The sequence below is a fragment of the Colossoma macropomum genome, unplaced genomic scaffold (assembly GCF_904425465.1).
Source record: "Colossoma macropomum unplaced genomic scaffold, Colossoma_macropomum, whole genome shotgun sequence".
Classification (NCBI taxonomy): domain Eukaryota; kingdom Metazoa; phylum Chordata; class Actinopteri; order Characiformes; family Serrasalmidae; genus Colossoma; species Colossoma macropomum.
In genome coordinates, this window is record NW_023494810.1 from 13,550,434 (window position 1) to 13,570,549 (window position 20,116).

Consider the following 20,116-nt stretch of genomic DNA (forward strand, 5'->3'; position numbering starts at 1 on the left):
GCACACTGAAAAAAGTGTATACAACTGATGTGGTTGGCAATAGTAGCATGACTTGTGTACAGCTGCTGTTAGCTAAGGAGCTAACATTCAATCATATGCAAATGTTTGGGCACCCTGGTCAAATTCCATGCTGTTGTTGATTTTCTAAGTGAAAATAAGTGAACACGTCCTCTACAGAGACACACTTCTGCACATTTTAATGCACACTTACTGTTTATTTACCAAATTTAACATAAAAAACCAAACATAAAATGGGGCCTGTACAAAAGTTATGCCACATTTTATATTTTTTAATATGCCAAATTTATGTCTGCTCTCTCTAGCGGATATGTTGACTTATTTTCACTTAGAAACTGATGTAATTTGACCAATGAGTCTTCAAACTTTTGCTGCAAACTCGCCTAGCAAGTAAAGATAATAATACAGTCTGACTGACTTTATCATGCAGTCTCTCTTCCATGTGTTTATTTATAGTCAGGGGGAAAGGAATGTTTAGAGGTTTGTGCTTAAACACTGCTAAAATTAGCATTTCCTCCGTTTTGGAGTCTTCATTACTGCTATATGAAGCCCCGGCCCTTCTAAGATCAACACAACCAAAGCAGTAGTGCTAGTGGTAGAGCTAGAGAGTGTATTCACTGGAAAATGCTAGTGTGACAGTGTCATTATTGGATCACAGTAACACAGTAACACAGACTAAAGGACTAAAGTCAGTCACTAAAATTCACCTCTTTGAGGGGACATGATGCTCCCTGGGTGTTCCACACCTCCGAAAAGGGCCAGCTCTGCATTGTTGGTGTGATAGGCGTTGCTCTGCGCGCTGGTCCCCACCGCAGGGCTCCGATTGGGCGTCTGGGTTTGAGGGCCAGAGCTGAAATGATGTCCACTGGAGGAGCCCATACCAATGGTGCCATCCAGGCTCAAGGATCTCTGGCCTGGGTCTTTCGTCTTACTCTTTGTTCCCCCCATTGTGAGGCCTGAGGAAAATAAAGGAAGAAACAATTCATTAAATGAAAACCAACCGATAACACAGAGAGCGAAACAAGTTTGGGAACTTGGAATATAGTTTAAAGTCCCAACACTATTATTAACACTTTACAAGACCATACAACACAAGGAGCTCCCATTAGCTTCTTACCAGCTTCAGACCAGTTTTCAGTCCTTCTCTCCAAAAACCTCCTTCTCCCACATTAAGCCCAAATTCCAACACCCACCTTCTTCAAGTTCAAGAAGTGTGAAGTACATATAATACATATACACATTTTTTTTATTTTAATGATGCATATTTCCTTGTTTAGTGAATAAGTACGTTTTTTGATCATTTCTTTAGCTCCAAAAAGTCAATGCAACATTTTGTAAGCTCATGCTTGCAGAATAAAGAATAACATTACACTGAAATGATTAGTTTTCCGAAAGGCTAAATGAATGCAGAACATCTAGAACAGTCACCAATCCTGTTCCTGATAACGGACTCCATGCAGAACCTTCCAACCATAATCTGCCGCACCTGCTCCAGCTAATGAATGTCTTCAGACATATTTGAGTGGCTGGATCAGGTGCTTTAGTGTGAGTGGAGAAGGTGGGGGAAGGGGGTCAGCATGTTAGATGTGGGGCTGGGACTAAACTCTTCAGGATCATGGCTGGAGATCAGGGTTCAAGAACTACACTCTCCAGAAGGTGGAGTCAAAGACAGCTGCATTCCTCTATGAGGCCAGCTGTTACTGCTAGAAAGAAGAACTAAGGATTAGATGGTACCACCGGTATTGAGTGGTATAGCAGAAAAAGGGCAGAGCTGGACAATATGACAATATTGATAGTTATCATGACAAATGATGTGACAGTATTTGACAGTACGTCTTTCTGATCATATTGTGGATATAATCAATACTTAAAAACACTTTCCAACTGCATTCATGATTAAAAAGATTTAGTGCAGCTCAGCGTGTGATATGCTGAATAGAAATGAATGTTTTCATAGTATTTGATAGTATTTTTTAAATACTATCCTTGTCTATTCCAACTTAACAGATGTCAGAAAAAATATATATTGTACCATATCGTGTATTGTGAAAACTTTTAAAAGTGTCGTGATATTACATTTTTGTCACCTCTAAAACAGAATATTTAAAAATTATGATGGTATTAAAAACGATGACGACAAATTTCTTTCTCTATTCCACGCCTGAATGGCTAAATAAACATGTTCCACCCATTTATATTTTAGAGGGGCTGATAAATGTTGCTGCTAGAAGTACTGATTAGCATTAGCTTAGCTATCACGAGAAGAGCTCTGATCACCACAGAACATGTTGGACTGTGGCTAACTAAAGCTCTGACACAAGTTTAGATGATCATAATTCAAATCTGAGGGAGTGAAGTGGAGAAGCTGCCGCTGAAGGGACAGAAAGGAGAAATCAAACCTGCTCTGTGGTGTTTGGATCCGTAGCCTGATCGGCTGACTTAACGTTAGCTTAGCGAACAGGCTACAGACCCAAACAGTACCACTCACCACAGTACAGGCTTGATTCTGACTTACTGCTGCTCTGCTGACACAAGTATACATGATAAAAACTGATGTCTAAGAGAGTAAAAGTGGAGTGACTGATGTTGGAGTGACAGAAAGCTGAAATTGAACCTGTTCTCTGGTGTTTGGGACTGTAGCATTTTGGCTAAGCTAACAAGAGCTTAGTTAGCAGGCCAAATGTGCCACACGGCACAGCACGCTTAGTTTCATCTAACTGCCCAGAGGAAATAATGTTTTTCTTAAAACTGTCTTAAAAAAGTAAAGCAGATCTCAGTAAGATCAGTGATTTCTGAATTCTTTCCCTTGAACCCCCCTGAAGAGAAAAGAGGAGATTAACTTTAGCATTTCACTGTAAGAAGTTCTGGTGATGAATGAGAAAAGTATGAGTTCTCCTTCTACACTGACAGACTGCTGAAAGAGCTCTGTGGTATATGCTGCCTTCAAGTCCTGTCGGAAACATCAGATTTATGAGATGAACGCAAATCAACGCCACCACAATGTCGTATTTACTAGTGGGAAACCCAGATTTTTCAATGAGCCCCAAGTTTCCGAGTTAGGGGCGTCAACAAAAAAGCAATGATAGCCTCTGATAAACTGGCTGTATTTCAGTTTTTCATGAGACACAACCCTTAACACTGCAGGCTAAAACCATCTATTTTTATCTAACTGAAACTGATGAAATGATACACCTCACATTCTGCTTGTGATACAATATGATTGTGAAATGACTAATCATTGTGGAGCACGACTGCGGTCAGCTTAAATAATTGCAATCATTTCAAATAAATTGTGATTGTGACGGGCCTACACGAATTCCACAGAGAACCACTTTGAGCCAAATAGGAGGTGAATCTGTAAAAAATAAAAAAATAAAAAATAAAAAAAAATAAAAAAATGCTGATGGTGATGAACACTTGAGAAAACACGAACTTCTGAAAAAGAAGAAATGGAAAAGTTTGGGAATGAGTCAGTAGATCGACACGCAGATGAAACGCTGTGAGGAACTTGAAGCATGCTGGACACGCAAAAAAGCCTTTCAGCATCAGTCACACAGCTGAAGCGGCTCTGGTTACATAAGAGGAGGACAGACAATTAAAGGAAAAGCTTAACATGAAGTTTTAGTGAGGTACTGATATTTTTGGACCAATGAACTGGGCTTTACATGTGCCTGTTTATTACTCAACAAAACAAGACCAAAACAAAGCATTAATAAACTTTTTTAAAATTAAATAAATTTTTATGTCACATGTTGCTGGGACATTAAAGGCGAATTCCACAGATGTTTCAAAATTTTTGTATAATTCCATCAGAGTGGTTTGATGTTTACTATCCAGTGTTATATGGAAAGTTGATGATGGTAAAATAATGGAAAATCTGAAACAAGTTTTTGGGGTGGGACAATTTTGCCCTGCATCTACCTCTCCACCATTAATAGATCTGTTTACATCTTAACTGTTTAATTATGTAGAAACTTTAACAAATTGGTGGAGTTCCCCTTTAAGCTTGTTATTAGTCATAATGCAAGGCTTCACCCATCATTATATAGGTTTTACTGATACTGTCATTGTGTGGTGCTATGCTTTTTAAAAAATAAAAATGTTCCAGAAAGTGTTCTTTGCACAATGCCATAGAGGAACCACTTTTGGTTCCCCAAAACTCTTTCAATGGATGGTTCTTCAGTTTGAAGACCTTTTTTTGAGGTCAAAGAACCTGTACATTATGTGAAGGTTCTTTACATGTTTAAAAGATTCTTCACTCTCACAAATCTCTTTATCGAACATCTAAAAGTGTTTTTTCTTACTTTGTGCCACCTGTTTAAAAGTGTACTATCAAATGCATTACAGATAAACTGATGCACTTAAGGTACAGTTCATTTATTTCAATTTGGACTGTTAAACAAGTGAAATAATTAATCACGATAAATCACATCCTTTTATGTAGTTCATCGTGATTAATTGGTCGTATTTGTCTAATTTGCTCAAATTTGACCCCAAAGACCCCCAAATTTCTCTTTTGAAAAGCAGTGCACAAATTATTAAGGTGCTCACTAATTTCAACCTTTCCTACTTTCCATAGTTCAGTTTAGGGCTGCAAGGAAGGTCTATTTTCATAAGTGATTAGTTGATCAATAATGACTTTGATTAATCGATTATTTTGAAAAAAGATATTAGTCTGGGATTAAAATGTTCCATTCAACAAATAAAACACAAGAATTATTCTTCCCTAATTTAAAAAAATACATAAAACACATACCCTGCACTCTTTAAAAAGATGGTTTGAGAGTTCTTTAGTTAAAAAAAAAAAAAAGGTTTTATAAAGAACCATGAATGCTCATAGAACCCTTTGCATGATTAAAGGGCTCTTCAGATTGATGAAGAATGTGTTGTGTATGGTTCAAGGGTTCTTATATTGTTATAACCTTGATGCCTTAACAATAAAAGAACCCTTTTTGGTGCTATATAGAACCCTTTTCAAAAAGACCTGTGAAGCACCACCACATCTTTTCAAACTGTCGCTCACGCAGCGCCAGCCGAACGTGCTCAGAGGAGAACGCTTACTGCCAGTTCTGTTATGTCAGCTAACAGACGCTATGCTGAACAGCATCGTGCTGAGTGATGGGGGGAGAGACAGGGCCGTCCTTTCCACCCAGAGAGAGCAAAGCCAATTGTGAATACAGCCATGGATGGCTGTAGCATCACCTGGGAACAAACTCGCGATCTCCTGATTACAGGGCCACGATTAGACAGTTGATCCATTCTGTCTGTAAGTGTGCATCAGCAGGCCTGGATCATCCCTTGGGTTTCCACCTGGCGGTGGCAGTGTGCTTTAGCTCAGGATGGTCGAGAGTTTTGCGTGGGTAAGTTTGCTGGTGTTGTTTTGTTCGTCTTTGTTATGTACACTACTGCTTAAAAGTTTGGGGTCACTTATCATAATAATTGGCATTCAGTAATACCTCATACAGCGTAGGATGAAATGCTATAAACTATACACCAAAGCGTGAATCAACAAATTATTTACCACAGAGCATTTTGGGAACAACATAATGTCAGGACACAGACAAAAATGGAAGTGTTAATAAATAATAAGTTTAATAAATCATAATAAATCAATGTTTTGTTCATAGGAATTTGTTGCCACAAAAATACTGAACAGCTGTTTAATTAGTGAGATTTGGTCATCACTCTTCAAATATGAAACACAGTAGATGTCAGTTTCTTTATAAGTTCATTCTGAACGCTGTACAGATTTCTCAATTATTATAAAATCACTTACAGCTCTGCTTATCATCCAAAATGTCTTCTTACAAACTGTTTATAACTAGTTTCATCGTAGAATCATTTTATACAGAAGAATTTGGTTTTGTATGAATAAAATCCCAAACTTTTGAGTGGCAAAGTAAATGTGCCTGTGAAGATTGGACACGTGCTGTATTAGGACATTTTGCACTGTTTGTTGGGATTATGTTAACCTTCATATATGCATAATCTTGTTAGGGTTCTGTTTTTATCACAATAGCGTACTGAAATATGCAGGAGGATGACTAACCGCTGTCAGCAGTAGACTATAACCTCTTACAAAATGTGTCGCTTGTCAACTTGGTATTGTCTTTACGCAACCAGCGCAGGTCAACACAGTAGCCTTCCTTTTAAACAATAACAAATAGATGATGAATAATTTCACTTTATGTTAAGTTAATCACACCAAACACAAATATTTAATTCAAGAGGTTTGTTTCAAGAACCACTAGGATAACCTGATTTTAGTTTTGTATACCACAAGCCCCAGACTGTGCAGCTCGGTCAGAACATTCAAAAACAGTCATTTTTAAAAAACATGTAGTGGTGATGTGCCCAACACTGCAGTCAGTATGCTGCCACTGTGACGCTTCACAGCCCTCATGTGACCTGTTGCGATATTAAAAAATTCCCTGGTTGCCAGACAGGTGCCCCCCAAACATTTGTGCCCAGGGCCTGAAAACTCAATGATCTGGGCTTGTATATCAGAGAAAGTGCATAGAAAGTTTGCAGTTCTGTCTTCCAGTTGTCGTTCACAAAGTGTGTTACACGTGAGGAATCCATCTAGGTGAGTGCAGACGTGTATGAGATGAGACAAAGGCTACGTTCACATTACAAGTCTCGTTGCTCAAATCAGATTTTTTGCTCAAATCCGGTCTCTCTGATATGATAGTTCACATTCATTTAGGTAAGTCTGTCATTAATGTGAACGAACCAGCGCCATGAAATGACCCGCATGCGCACACCCACTCAGTAACGTCCCGTGAATGAATCACGTGCATCATCAGCAAAGAAACGAGCATAACAAGCCTTCGCTGCAAAGATAATTCACTCTGAACAGCTCTCAGCTCTTCATTATTAGAGCCAGAGAAGGCGAAAAGGGTGAGATGTGTTGCTTTCCCATCATTTACAGGCTTTAACTTCTGTTTGGCGCAGCTGCCATGGCAACACTGAATGATGCCACAAAAAAAAACACATGAAAAAAAGCACACAAACTCCGATCTGAACATTCACAATAAGGTCGCATGTCCACGAATCGGATACGCATCTGATCTAGGACCACATATGAAAGTGGCTCAGGTCATTTGAAAAGATCAGATTTGTGTGTCCACACAGCTCTGAAAACATCAGATGTGAGTCACATTAGGGCAAAAAAATCGGATTTGTGCCATTTCAACCTGGTAATGTGAACACAGCCATACTGAACATACCAGACCAGCACACAGACTATAACAAACACTGAAAAGAAAATAAGGTAGTAACTAAGCAATAAATAAATAAAATTATGTAGTGGACATAAAAGAGTCAATGTGAAAGGAGCTAAAGGAAATTAATTCTAGGAATCAAACCATGTCTCCATTTTTGCTCCTGCTCATCTTTCAGCACACCAATTAGTGGACTGGTGAATGAAGAACCAAAATAACAAAAAAACAAAGAAAAAAAAACCTTTAAGAATTGCGAATCCACCCAAAATGAATTAAAAATTAAATCACTGAATCAAGCTAAATTAGTTTGACATATACAATGACTATTTTGCTACACAACGCTCTGCATGTATCCCTCGACCATTAATGGCTTTTAAAAAATATCTGTATGGACTGGGGAGTGAACTGTAACGCGGCTTTTAATGCATCAAAGATACGGGCCCTTTGTTTTTTACATCCAAACTACGCCGAACCACTGGATGACACTGTTTACATCTTAATTACACAGAAGTTTAGAAAAATCAGTGGAATTCCCCTTCAATACTGTGATATTGTGAAACAGGGATATTTTAGGTCTGGTCTATCATTATGAGAATATGTGAAACCGGAACGTCCCTTCTGGACGTGAGACATATGAGGAAACTCATCAGAACAGTATTGTGATAATTAATAAACGATCTATCCTGTGGCCACAGCGTCTGTCATAACTTCAGATTTGAGATGTGAAAGAAAGAAGTAAAATAGCAGCATTGATACTGAAAGTTCACTCTTTCATGAGAAATGTGGATAAACTGGAACTAACCACACCTAAAACTACCAGTCGAAAAAAAGTAAGATTGGAGGAGGAAGAGAACGCAAAAGTCTACACATTTAAAAAGATGGTCCTTCAAGGGATCTTCCATTAAAAAATGGTTCAATACAGAACCATGAACACTCAAAGAACCCCTTGCATGATTAAAGGGTTTCTTGCATTGTGAAAGGGTTCCTGAGATTGATGGAGAATGGGATGATTCCCTATAGAACCTTTTTTAAAGGGTTCTATATAGCAACAAAAAGAGTTCTTCTATTGTTATGACTTCAGGCTTGTTACAATAGAAGATTCTTTTTTTGGTGAACCATCTACAGCACATTCTCAATCAATCTGAGAACCATTTCATGATGCAAAGAACCCTTTAATCATGTAAAGGGTTATTTGGGTGTTTATGATTCTATATAGAACTATTTTCTTTACTAAAGATCCCTTGACGAACCATCATTTTAAGTGTGTACTAGTGAACATGCTTCTATTTTGCATTCTTTTCTAATTTCATACAAAGTTTTCACTTAAAAAATTATCAGTGCAAAAACTTGTGTAAAAAATAGAATCTTTGAAGTGTTTATGAGTATGTGTTAATTTTACATTTTTTTACACTTGTAGAAAAGATGGTTTTTCAAGAGTTAATTAGCAAAGACAAAGGTTCTATAAAGAAATATGAACACTCAAAAGAACGCTTTGCATGATTAAAGGGTTCTTTGTATTATGAAATGGTTTCTCAGATTGATGGAGAATGTGCTTCTTTTTGAAAAGCTAACCACAGAAGAACCTTTTTAGGTGCTATATAGAACCCTATACAGGACCATCTACAACACATTTTAAAGAACCCTTTCATGATGCAAAGAACCCTTTAAATATGCAAATGGTTCACTGAGTTTCCTTTTTTTTCACTAAAGAACCCTTGAAAAACCATCTTTATGTATTTCGCTTGCCCTTTTTTTCTTGAAGACAGCGTGCACTCGCGCAAGTTTGTGCAAAAGCATCCGATGAGCTGATCACCTGACCAACCTGACCTATCTGTACACAGGCCTCGACATGGTCAGTGTCTCAAATGTGCTTATATATGAACAGTGACTTAGAAATAGTGCAGAAACATCAATACTTCTTCTCCATTTCAGGTCTCATTACTTTTCTCTGCTTTAAATTTTTCAAAAATTCTATTTATTTTCAGGTTTCAGTGAAATCAGTAACACATTTTCAGTGTGGTGTACACAGAAAGCCGAAAACAACTGTATTACTTTCTGTGGTGCTGTTACTTGGGAATGACTGAAGGGTGCAGATGTACAGTCTTCTGTTTATGAAATAAACATGATGGCCATGCGTGGAAACTGTATTTTATTTTTGTAAGTTTTGGGTCTTCAGCAGCTGAGAAAATAAGATAGTGGACGAGGCGAGCTGTGCGAAACAGCCGTTTTTGGAATGCAGATTGCCCTCTCAACAAGTCCTGACTTCTCCTCCACACCCTGCAGGCGATGAATAGAGGCCTGTTGATGGGTGTTGCCAGTGACATCTGCTGTAATATGACTAAAGCAGGATCGCCCAAAAGGTGCAGGCACACACTCCAGCCACATAATCCAGATCAACAGCAACCCACACTAATGGGCCTGTAGAAACAGCGGCTTGGTTAAAACGTCACCGTAAAGAACGCAGATGATTATGACGCTGCGCTGAGTTTGCTGAAGATGAGTGACCAGATGGTTCTGGGTCAAGCTAGCGTTAGCTTTTGAAGAAAAAAAAAAGTTACAGACTTTTGCTTTGGTGTACAGATTGGTTTACATCCTCAAAAGACCCAAAAGTCATCAGACAACAAAACTGTTCTGATGACTTCTGAAAAAGTCAGTGTATAATAGGCTTTAAAGGAAAAGTTCAGCAAAAAAATCAAATGATCACCCAAATCTTGTCTGTAAATACATGTTCAAACCTTCTCAACCTGCTCAAACCACATCCAGCTCTTCATTAAGGTGCTGCAGGCTTGTTCATGTGGTTTATCACTTTACAGATAACAGATTTCTGCCAAATTATGCATTTCATACCAGCAACTATCAACACTTGTCTCAAAGTTCAACCCCATGAGAACCACCACCTTAAACAGTGGCCTACAAACATCTAAAAAAAAATAAATAAACACCTCTTCAATTCCTTGAGACCACCGGTGGTTCCAAAACGCACTTCGTCATATTCTTCATAACTTTCATATTTCATAAGCTACATTCACAAGGTGGGTGCCATATGAGAGTAACTGTCTTCTTTCCAGTCAAATAGATGGGTAATGTAATTTTAAACCCTTATAATAGAAGAAGCTGAACTCGCAATTTTTTTTTCCACAAATCTGGGCTATAAACTATAAACAGATGGCGTCTCTTCAGTGATCTGCTCTGTAAAAATGATTTTTATAAAATAATACAAAGAGCATCTAAGATTTTTGGCTTTCAGCAGTAAATTGTAAACAATTGTAGCAATATGTGTATGATCATAAAACACGTTCTGTTGATTTGAGGGGAGCTTTTACAAAGAATAAAGAAATAAAATAAAAAATTACATTTATTTCATGCAGTTACTGAATAATTTGCCCTACGATTTGGTCATGTAAATTCAGATGGACAAACCAAAATATACCCTGGAGAATAATAATAGAGACTACTATTTCTAATAATTAACATGTAGTAGGAGACTTAATCTTTTTGTCTCCTTCAGCTTTTTGTTCATTTGATACTTTTTGCACCTCAGTGAAGAATAAAGGATACAGAAATTCTTGAAAAATAATGTTCAAAGAAAATGCCAATGTAACATGAAATTATATGTAATATATTCCATTTTACAAGCTCATTACATATATTAAAAGTTTGTTGTTCACTGTCAACAGTACCCTGTGATTGAATGGCAGCTTGGCAACATTATATGTGTTTTCTTTCACCACATTATAACACAATGACATGGTCTATTTGGCATAAATTATCCAAAAAAAAGCAAAACAACAATGACTACTATTGTTTAAGTCAGTTACCTTTAGTTACAGTCCAATTATAAGGAATTCTTATTATGACAGCAGTGGCTAAGATTATAGATGGAAGGATTGATTGGCTATGTATTGATATCCCAGCCTAAATATGTGATCAGATGATATTTCTCTAACTTAGCCCATCTGAGAGCTGATCAGTGACGTAAAACATATGAGCCATATTTTATCTGAGGTGCCAGAATGTAACTGCTGCACCATTTAAGGTGAAACGGGAACATTTGTACAAGAAGCCGGCGAACAGGAAGCCAACTTTAGCCTCGTCATATTGATTTCACTAATGAAAAACATTTTTCCTGAAGTATTTTATTACATACTTGGCTACTATTTCGCTGTAAACTCACTGTGTGAGTGTGTAGAGCTGGAATTAATGTGGTTTATTGTCAAAGTTTTCTGTTAGCATCTGACTGCTAATCTTAGCTTAGCTTATGCTGCACTAACGTCATGACCTACAGCTTTGGAAGGGGCTGAAAATAAAAATGAGACGCAGAACTACAAAAACAATTATGTGTCAGCCCTTTTAGCTTCCTCAGTACATTTGAAACCATCTGTGAAGTAGGAGGACTGTTTTGCTCTGTTAGCTGTCTCGGCTGGGTAGCCTCTGGTTATTTCAATGGTTACTGCTGCACCATTTAAGGTGGAAAATCTGAACAAGAAGTTGGCGAGAAAGAAGCTGACTTCAGCCTCAAGAGTTGAAAGGCATGAAAAGGGATGAGAATATTGCTGTTTCTGCTTGACAGGCAACATTAACTTATTTTAGCTGTTTAACACTAGGTCAGTATTTTATTGTCCTGTTTGCGGTTTGTGGTTAGCTTCACAGTAGCAACTGCAGTGACGGTTTGCTAACCCACAATCAAGCTAATGTTAGTTAGTTACATTACTTGCTGTGTAATTGTTCGTTTTAACGTTACATCATGGCATTTGTCCGAACTACGTTTGCAAAGGGTTGTAAGAAGATTTTCTAAAGTGTTGTCTGCCTTGGTCAGGGGTCAACAACATGCGGCTCTTTTACTGCCCTGTTGTGGCTCCACAGCAGAATTAGATTTTTAGGTAAAAATAAAATGATCCTCCTTTACAGTAAAATAAAGCTCTGCTGATCGTCTAAAACAAGTTTAAACAATGAATGGTCTTAAATGCTGGAGTTTAAGTATAACTGCTAATTCACGCTTTAGCCCTGAAGGTTGGGACACAGACTGCTGGTCACCAAAGCAACGCAGACAACAATGCAGAATCACCTAGCTAGTAGCTAATGAAAAGGCAAAGAGACAGACACGATAATTTGGAGATCAATGAACTTTTATAATCACTCCAGCCGGTTTTGATACATTTAATCTGCAACGAGAAACTGTCAAATACTAAAAAGTCACGAAGCTGAAGTCAGTTTCTTGTTTGAATTTTCCTGTTCACCTTAAATAGCGCAGCAGTTACATTCTGGCACCTCAGGCACCATTTAAGGTGGAACAGGAAATTCGAATAAGAAGCTGGCGATTGAGAAGCAGACTTCAGCCTTGTAAAAAGGAGAACATTGAGAGATATTTTACAAGAAACTATTCCATTTTTGTGGAAAAGTTTCCTACCAGAGATGTGAGAAAAGCGGCTATAGCTGCGCTAAAGCTTAAAGCAGAGCAAGTTGTGTGTGTTTTCGTTTATATTATTTTTTTTTAGCCTATACTAGGACATTAGCACATACTGGTAAAATGGATATAAAATGTGGCTCCCAAGGTGGTCTCATTTTTATTGAAAGGACAAAATGGCTCTTCTTAACATTTACGGTGACAACCCCTGGCCTTGGTAATATGCTGCCATGAATTTGGGGGGTGGAGGGTGATCGGCAACCCTAGCTAAGATGAAGGCATCTAAGATGATACTCGCACTATCACTAACACAAATGTCTGCAGTTACACACATTCTTAGAAATTATGGTTCTTTAAGGGTTCTTTAGTAAAGAAAATGGTTCTATATACAACAATGAACACTCAAACAGCTCTTTGCATGATTAAAGGGTTCTTTACATCATTAAAACGTTCTTCAGATTGATGCAGAATGTGCTGTAGATGGTTCTATATAGAACATTATTGAAAAGGGTTCTATATAGCACCAAAAAGGGCTCTTCTATTGTAATGATGTCAAGCCTGTAACAATACAAGAACCCTTTTCTTTGTTATATGGAACTTTTTCAAAAAGGTTCTATGTAAAATCATATAAAACACATTCGCCATCAATCTGAAGAACGATTTCACGATGCAAATAACCCTTTAAATCAAGCAAAGGGGTTCTTTGAGTGTTCATGCTTCTATAAAGAACCCTTGAAGAACAATCTTTTTTTAAGAGAGCAGGGTCATGTACATTTTCTCTTGAGAGTGTATAAATAAGTGCATAAATAACTCATCCTGTAGCTGCTAGCAAACTTGTCACATCATAAAATGATCCCATGGTGCACTTAATCATCATGTACTAGTGCTTGGTGGCTGTATCTTAAGCTAGCCAGCCGGAAACGAATCTACAAACGTTTCCTTACCTTATTACGTAGTTTAACTGATTTGCCTGGAAATACATCATCAGCCACAGCTAGCTGTGACAGGAGAGTCTCGGGACATATTCATAAAGGATCTCTGAATGAGAATGCTGATGCAGTATCTGTTTTTGTGACAAGAATCAGCAGAGCTATGAAATAAACGTCTTTGTGAACAAGCCTACTGCCCCTGCTCCGTATTTGGCAACCAATCTCTGATGTATTATCTGTTAGTCTCCTTGGCAGTCCGCAAAACAATAGAGAATGACATAAAATGTGCAGTACTTCCGCTGCCTGTACAAAAGACAGGTCAGCTTGTCCTTATATAACTTCCACACAAGAATCTCAAACATGAAGGACCCAAGGGTTTATAAAACTGCACTGAATTTAAGTGACTGTTAATGTCAGTGAGTCAAAAGTAGGCCTAGGAGCAGAGGAGGGACGGTTACTGCCTATAAACTTCATTACACACCCATCCTCGCTGATACGCCTCATCCTGTAAGTCATCTTTATGCATTAAAGGAGGAATTTTAATCTAATCCCTGTCTATGGTGTTTCTATAGTGCTGTCATTACCGCAGAAACCTCATCGCACTGCTTTGCACTTAGAAAGGATCAGAAAACTCATTCAATCAAAACTTACTTCTAGATATTCTTAATATTTTTCATTTAACATTCCAAAACTGAAGCAACAGAGTAAACTGAGTTTTTGTTCACATTACCAGGTTGAAGTGGACCAAATCCGATTTTTTGCCCTAATGTTACTCAGATCTGATGTTTTCAGGGCTGTGTGGAAGCACAAATATCTGATCTTTACAAATCCGACCTGAGCCACTTTCATATGTGGTCCTAGATCGGATACGTATCCGATTCGTGGACACACGACCTTAATCTGAACACTCAAGCACAATTCATGTGCTTTTTCTCGACTGCGCGTGCTTATTGGTGGGATCTAGATATACAAGGTAGATTCAGGTAATTTGGGATGATTTAAGATGCTATGTTAATTAATTAGAACATAATTTTAATTACCATTTAAATAACAATTAATTAAACACAATAACATAATGGCTTTGCGATTCATGACCTGTCTGTCATGTTACCTAAACCACTATCCCTGTGTGTGTATGTGTGTGTGTGTTTATTACATATGTTTGGATAAATAAAATCATACATACATATATACACTATGCAAACACAAAAACACACAGTGTGGTTTAGGTAATATGACATAAAGACCCAAAGCAGGCACCATATCATATATTTGTATACTTTGGTACACTGAAATTAATACTTGGAAGTCAAGGTGGTGATTTTTTCTGAGTAATTTTGCAATTTTGGACCATTTCTGTGTTAAAATTATGACGAACGGACCAACAATATAAAGGAGAAGTTTTCAAATTATAAAAAAAGTAAAACAAAATGGAGATGGTTTTTGCATGACAGCGACAATGTGTGTTGATTAAGGTGGCCTCAACACAGAAAATACAAATGGACTTAATGTGGAAAAACAGCATTAATACTGTACGTGTTTTTGTACATTTTAAAAACGTGCCGAGTTGGTGTGAAAAGTTCTTAGACTCATCACTCAATTTGGCTACTTACTGACACTAACTCCTTGTGGCAACCAGCTCAAACATGACCCATAGTGTATAAAACAATGGCCTACAGGTTTCCTGAAGACAAATTTCTACAGATTTGCAGTATTAAGAAAATATTTAATTGAAAAATTCATAAAGGATTATACAAAAACGTTTACTGATGGAATTCAGTAATGGCCCTTTGGCTCCTATGGGAAGTGGGTTTCAAGTCAGTGAATTTTCTGTTCTAACTGTGGGGAAATGTGTTGAAGCTACTGCCTGAGGTCAGTGACAGTGCGCTACAGGTGCAGCCAAAGGAGATTAGACTAAAAGAATAACAAGATACTGGACGAAACATCACAGCTCAGCACTGCAGTCATTTTCACATGCGTTAATTTTCACAGTCATAACAATGTGAACTGGCCATGTGGGGTTGAGGCAAATAAATGTAAATAAAAGGAAGCAGTAAGTGAGTCGCTGAGACATCATGGGACTCATGAAAACAAAAAAATTCATTCATCATTAATGTGGTGCTCTTCCATGTTTGGAGGGCAGCGCTGAGTAATGTTTGTGTATTTGTTAGTTAGTTCTAGCTTGTTTAGCATGTATGCTAGCAGAGCTTTTTTGCAATGCTCACTTTTTTGTTTTTCAGATATCTGAAATCTTTATTTGTGATTACAATGTTGATTTGTTTATGCAGAAATATGAGCTTGTTATTATTGTAACAATGTTAAACGTCACTCAAAGATGGATAGGACTGTTTTAATTTTTCCACAGTGGATGATTTCTGTCATTCTTTTTTTTTTTACAGAGGGGATGGCATCCCTGTGCCCCACCCTTAAATTGAGCCCTACACACTCAAAAATACGGTTCTTCAATTATCTTTATTAAAAACAATGGTTCTATTTAGAACCTTGAGTTCTACGTAGAACCATTCCATGCTTAAATGGTCCTTCGCTTGGTGAAAATGTTGTTCAGATTGATGGAGAGTGTGCTGTATATGGTTCTATAGCACCAAAAAAAAAAAAGAAAAACCCTTTTGGTGCTATAGAACCATACACAACACATTCTCCATCAATCTGAAGAATGTTTTCACCAGGCAAAGAACTGTTTAATGATTAAATGGTTCTATGTAGGACTCATGGTTCTGACTGGGTACATTTCCCTAGAATGGAGTATTTCGCACCAAACCACTCTGAATGACTTTGTTTACAACTTAACGACTGGATTATGCGGCAATTTGGAAAAGTTGGTGAAATTTCCCTTTAAGGCAACCATGTGCAGGACATAGTGTCAATACTGTAATTCCAGTATGGACACATTTCACCATGCAAAGAACCATTTAATGGTTAAATGGTTCTATGTAGGACTCATGGTTCTAAATAGAACCATTGCTTTTACTAAAGAACCCTTAAAGAACCATCTTTAAGCATCTAGTTAGAGTTAGTCCGTTATAGTCAAAACTGCAGTACAAACCTAACAATAATCATCCCATTTAAAATGTATTAAATCAAATAACTATACATTTAGGAGCTTTTTACACAAAGTCACAAAGTAAACAGCTATACTGCAACAGGGTCTGAATATTATAGTCTGAATAATAAAAGGTGCTGGGACTAATTTCATATTAAATTGTCTTTGATTTCTTCTTTTATAAAGAAATATAAGAGGTTCAATAAACAGCCTATCAAAGTAATACCTGTTGTCAAATGCCTTTTATGTTTCACTGCATTTTAACAATGCCACTCCCTCCCTATCAGGAACTGGTCCACAGTAGCGATGGTATAAAGGCGATGCTGATGTCATCACGCACCCAGTCTACTATCTTTAGTCTTTCAGAGGAAGTTCTGGCGTTCACAGATAGACTCCATGGAGAGACAAGTTGTTTGAAATGTGCACAGACACAATTGCTCGCCTCTGGCTGAAAACAAAGGCTTAAAACAAATGAAACGTTCAGGGTTACAGAACTGAATGAAGGACAAAGTCACAAACACAAAATGAACTTTCCAAAACTGCAGATGCCTTAAAGGGGAATTACACCCGTTTTAAAATTATTGCACAGTTCAGTGTTTGAGATGTAAACAGAGTGATTCAGAGTGGTTTGGTGTGAAATGGTTCAGATTTCTTTACAGTGGTGGTGACAGAAACCAGGGGTCGCCATGTCTACAACACAAATAGACATTTTATTTACTATCCAAAACCACCAGTGCCTCCAAATGCCTTGCATGTACCTCTCAGTCATAAATATACTTTTATGTATTTTTAGTCCAAAACCTTCTCAAAACTATCATAAAACAATGTCTCAGAAATCAGGAAGTGTATTTATAACCATTTCATGCAAAAACTTTCTGTGAGGGAGCTTTTAGAGGGGGACGTCTGGTTCCTATTACCACCACTGTGAACAATTCTGACTCGGTAAGTTTCTCTATAAGAGAGCATTTCATACCAAACCACTCTGAATGACTCTGTTTACATGTTAATGACTGAATTATGCAGCAATTTTGAAAAGTCGGTGGAATTCCCTTTTAAGGCAACCATGTGCATGACGTAGTGTCCATACTGGAATACCATGATATTGCTTTTCAATTTTAGTGATATTATTCACATTATATCTGAGAGATAAACAGCATTATGTCCATAACAGCTAAGCGGTTTGTTTTAGTTGTTTTTTGTTTTATCGCAATATTCTGAAAGGAGGCACACCTAGTGAACTATAAGAGAAATATAAATATTTTACAACATATTGCTAAAGCTGAGCAATATGGCAATATTTACCATTATTGTGATAAATTACTTTACAATATGCTTTTCTGAGCATATCATGAATATTGTCAGTACTTAAAAATCACTTTCCAACTGCATGTTTGATTAAATAAAGAGCAGAATTTGCTCTCTAGGTGCTTTTAAACTGGTATTAGTGCAGCACAGTGTGTGAAATCATTTTGATAGTATTTTAAAATGTGGCACTACTTTGTCTGTTGTAACTTATCTGATGTCAGAAAAATAAAGATCGTTACACATCATGCACGTTAAAAAATTCCCCAAAGTATCATATTACATTTTGCCATATTGCCCACCTCCCCCAGAGTAAGTTATTGGTAGCATAAAAACGTAAAAGCCTGCAGTTTCATATGATACATTTATTTTTAATACATTTTTTGTTTCATAAATCATGTGTTTTCTGTTAAAGGCCCAGCAAACCTGTCATCTTAAACATTGAGAACATTTTTACTCATATTTCATGTCTTTTTTTACAGGGTTTTATGTGGGATATCATGGTACCGCGGTATATTCAGAAAATATCGCAATGTTGAATCTGATGAATGTCGTCCAGCAATGCATATAGCATAGCTGACAATCACAGTGCTCTGCTACAAAGAGAGGTAAACAAACGAGTGTCCAGGCTCCAGAAGTCGTCTAGTATGTCCGACTACTCATCTTGCTTTGTAGGATTTACCCAAAAAGAGCAGAAAGGCAGATGTCTGAAACCTTTCGTGTGATTCATGAGGGCCACGTTTGACTCAAACGGCGTGCAAAGAAACGGAGAAACCGCGTTTAGGTAGCTATAGAAATAACAGACATGAATCAATATTAGTGATTATTTTCAGTCTCCTCGCCTCTATTGTGATATAAAAACGTTTCCCCTGTGCAGTAGTGACAGTGCAACGCCAGACGAAGCCAAATGTGTCTTCTTGTTCGAATTCGCCGTTCCACCTTAAATGGCGCAGCAATTCCATTCTCAGCCTCAGGCGCCAGAATGGAATTGCTGCGCCATTTAAGGTGGAACGGCGAAATCGAACAAGAAGACAATTTCAGCCTGTGATAACTGTGATATGAAATGCTAGTGCGCTCACCGTAACGGCGTCAACGACTCGATTATCAGCCCAAAGCAGCCGGTAAAATCTCCACGAGGTCAAAATCAGCGATAAATCCCATTCACCGAATCCGAGCCGTGTTGTTGTAGGAGGTCATGACGGGGAATGCCGTGGGGAGCGGAGGGCACAGCTCAGATTGCGGCTGCAGAATCCGCACAGAATCAGAAGGAGAGACTTCCATGCGCGTCTTTACGCACAGCGACAGCGGCCGGAGGAGGACGGAGAGCCGGCGAGCGGACCGAACTGAGCCGCTAGGCGGAAAAACACGCTCACCGCACTGCAACCAGACCGATATGGTGAAGGGGCTTTCGGCCGAAAACACGAACGCTCTGCATTGCTGACGAAACGAGCAGGCACGAGTGTGATAGGAGGGGAACTGCGCTTTCGCCGTAAGCGGAGAGCGCTGTGAATGGGACTGAGCGCAGCGTCTAGCGGTGAGGGCCTTCCATTCCGGAGCGATGGTGCCTACGCCCTACTCCCTATCCCCTAGATGCCCCGCCCTCAGTGAGTGCGCTTTCATCCATCAATGGGCCTTAAAGGGCTGAACGATTTGGGAAAAATATCTAATCCCGATTTTTCTGCTTTACGGAGCCCTGCTGGTGACTTAATAATAAAAATAACGTGTTGGCATGCTGTATTAATGCGTGGCATTAACAAGATAATTAAGTCGTGGGAATGAGATCATGCCTTATTAAGCTGTGTTAAAGCCTTAATTATCTTATTCAGACGCTTTACTAAGTCGTGGCCACGCATTAGGATCTCGTTCCCACGCCTTATTAAGTTGTGGCCACGCATTATTTTTATTTATATACGGTATGTCGACAGCAGGGCTCTGTACCGATTGATTTAAATTGCGATTATTTTCTGTAAAAAAAAAAAAAAGTCCAGGCCTGTTATTTTGGCCAAGAATACTAGAGCATCCACTTTTTCTGGCTTGAGACTTGAACACTGAACATGCCAGACTGCCAGTTGTGGTTGTGATTTCACAGCGTATAGATGTTTGGTTGCTTCTCATTGGTCAAACTCATCTACAGGCAGTTTACAAACTCTGATATTAGGTTAATTTTCCCCAATTAAGA

At 38.2% G+C, this 20,116-nt stretch overlaps 1 protein-coding gene across 4 annotated transcripts in view; it reads right to left on the minus strand.

Moving 5' to 3' along the window:
- Positions 1 to 19,358, minus strand: part of LOC118799272 (proto-oncogene tyrosine-protein kinase Src-like) — a 44,344-nt gene extending 24,986 nt beyond the window's left edge. For all 4 annotated transcript variants that reach the window (XM_036559010.1, XM_036559008.1, XM_036559009.1 and 1 more), the window contains exons 1-2: positions 19,017 to 19,358; positions 726 to 974 (exon numbers count right to left, since the gene is read on the minus strand). In XM_036559010.1, the coding sequence (XP_036414903.1) occupies positions 726 to 966 (241 nt within the window). In that variant the 5' untranslated portion in view covers positions 967 to 974; positions 19,017 to 19,358. The remainder of the gene's footprint in view (positions 1 to 725; positions 975 to 19,016) is intronic.
- Between the last annotated feature and the right edge of the window lie 758 nt (positions 19,359 to 20,116).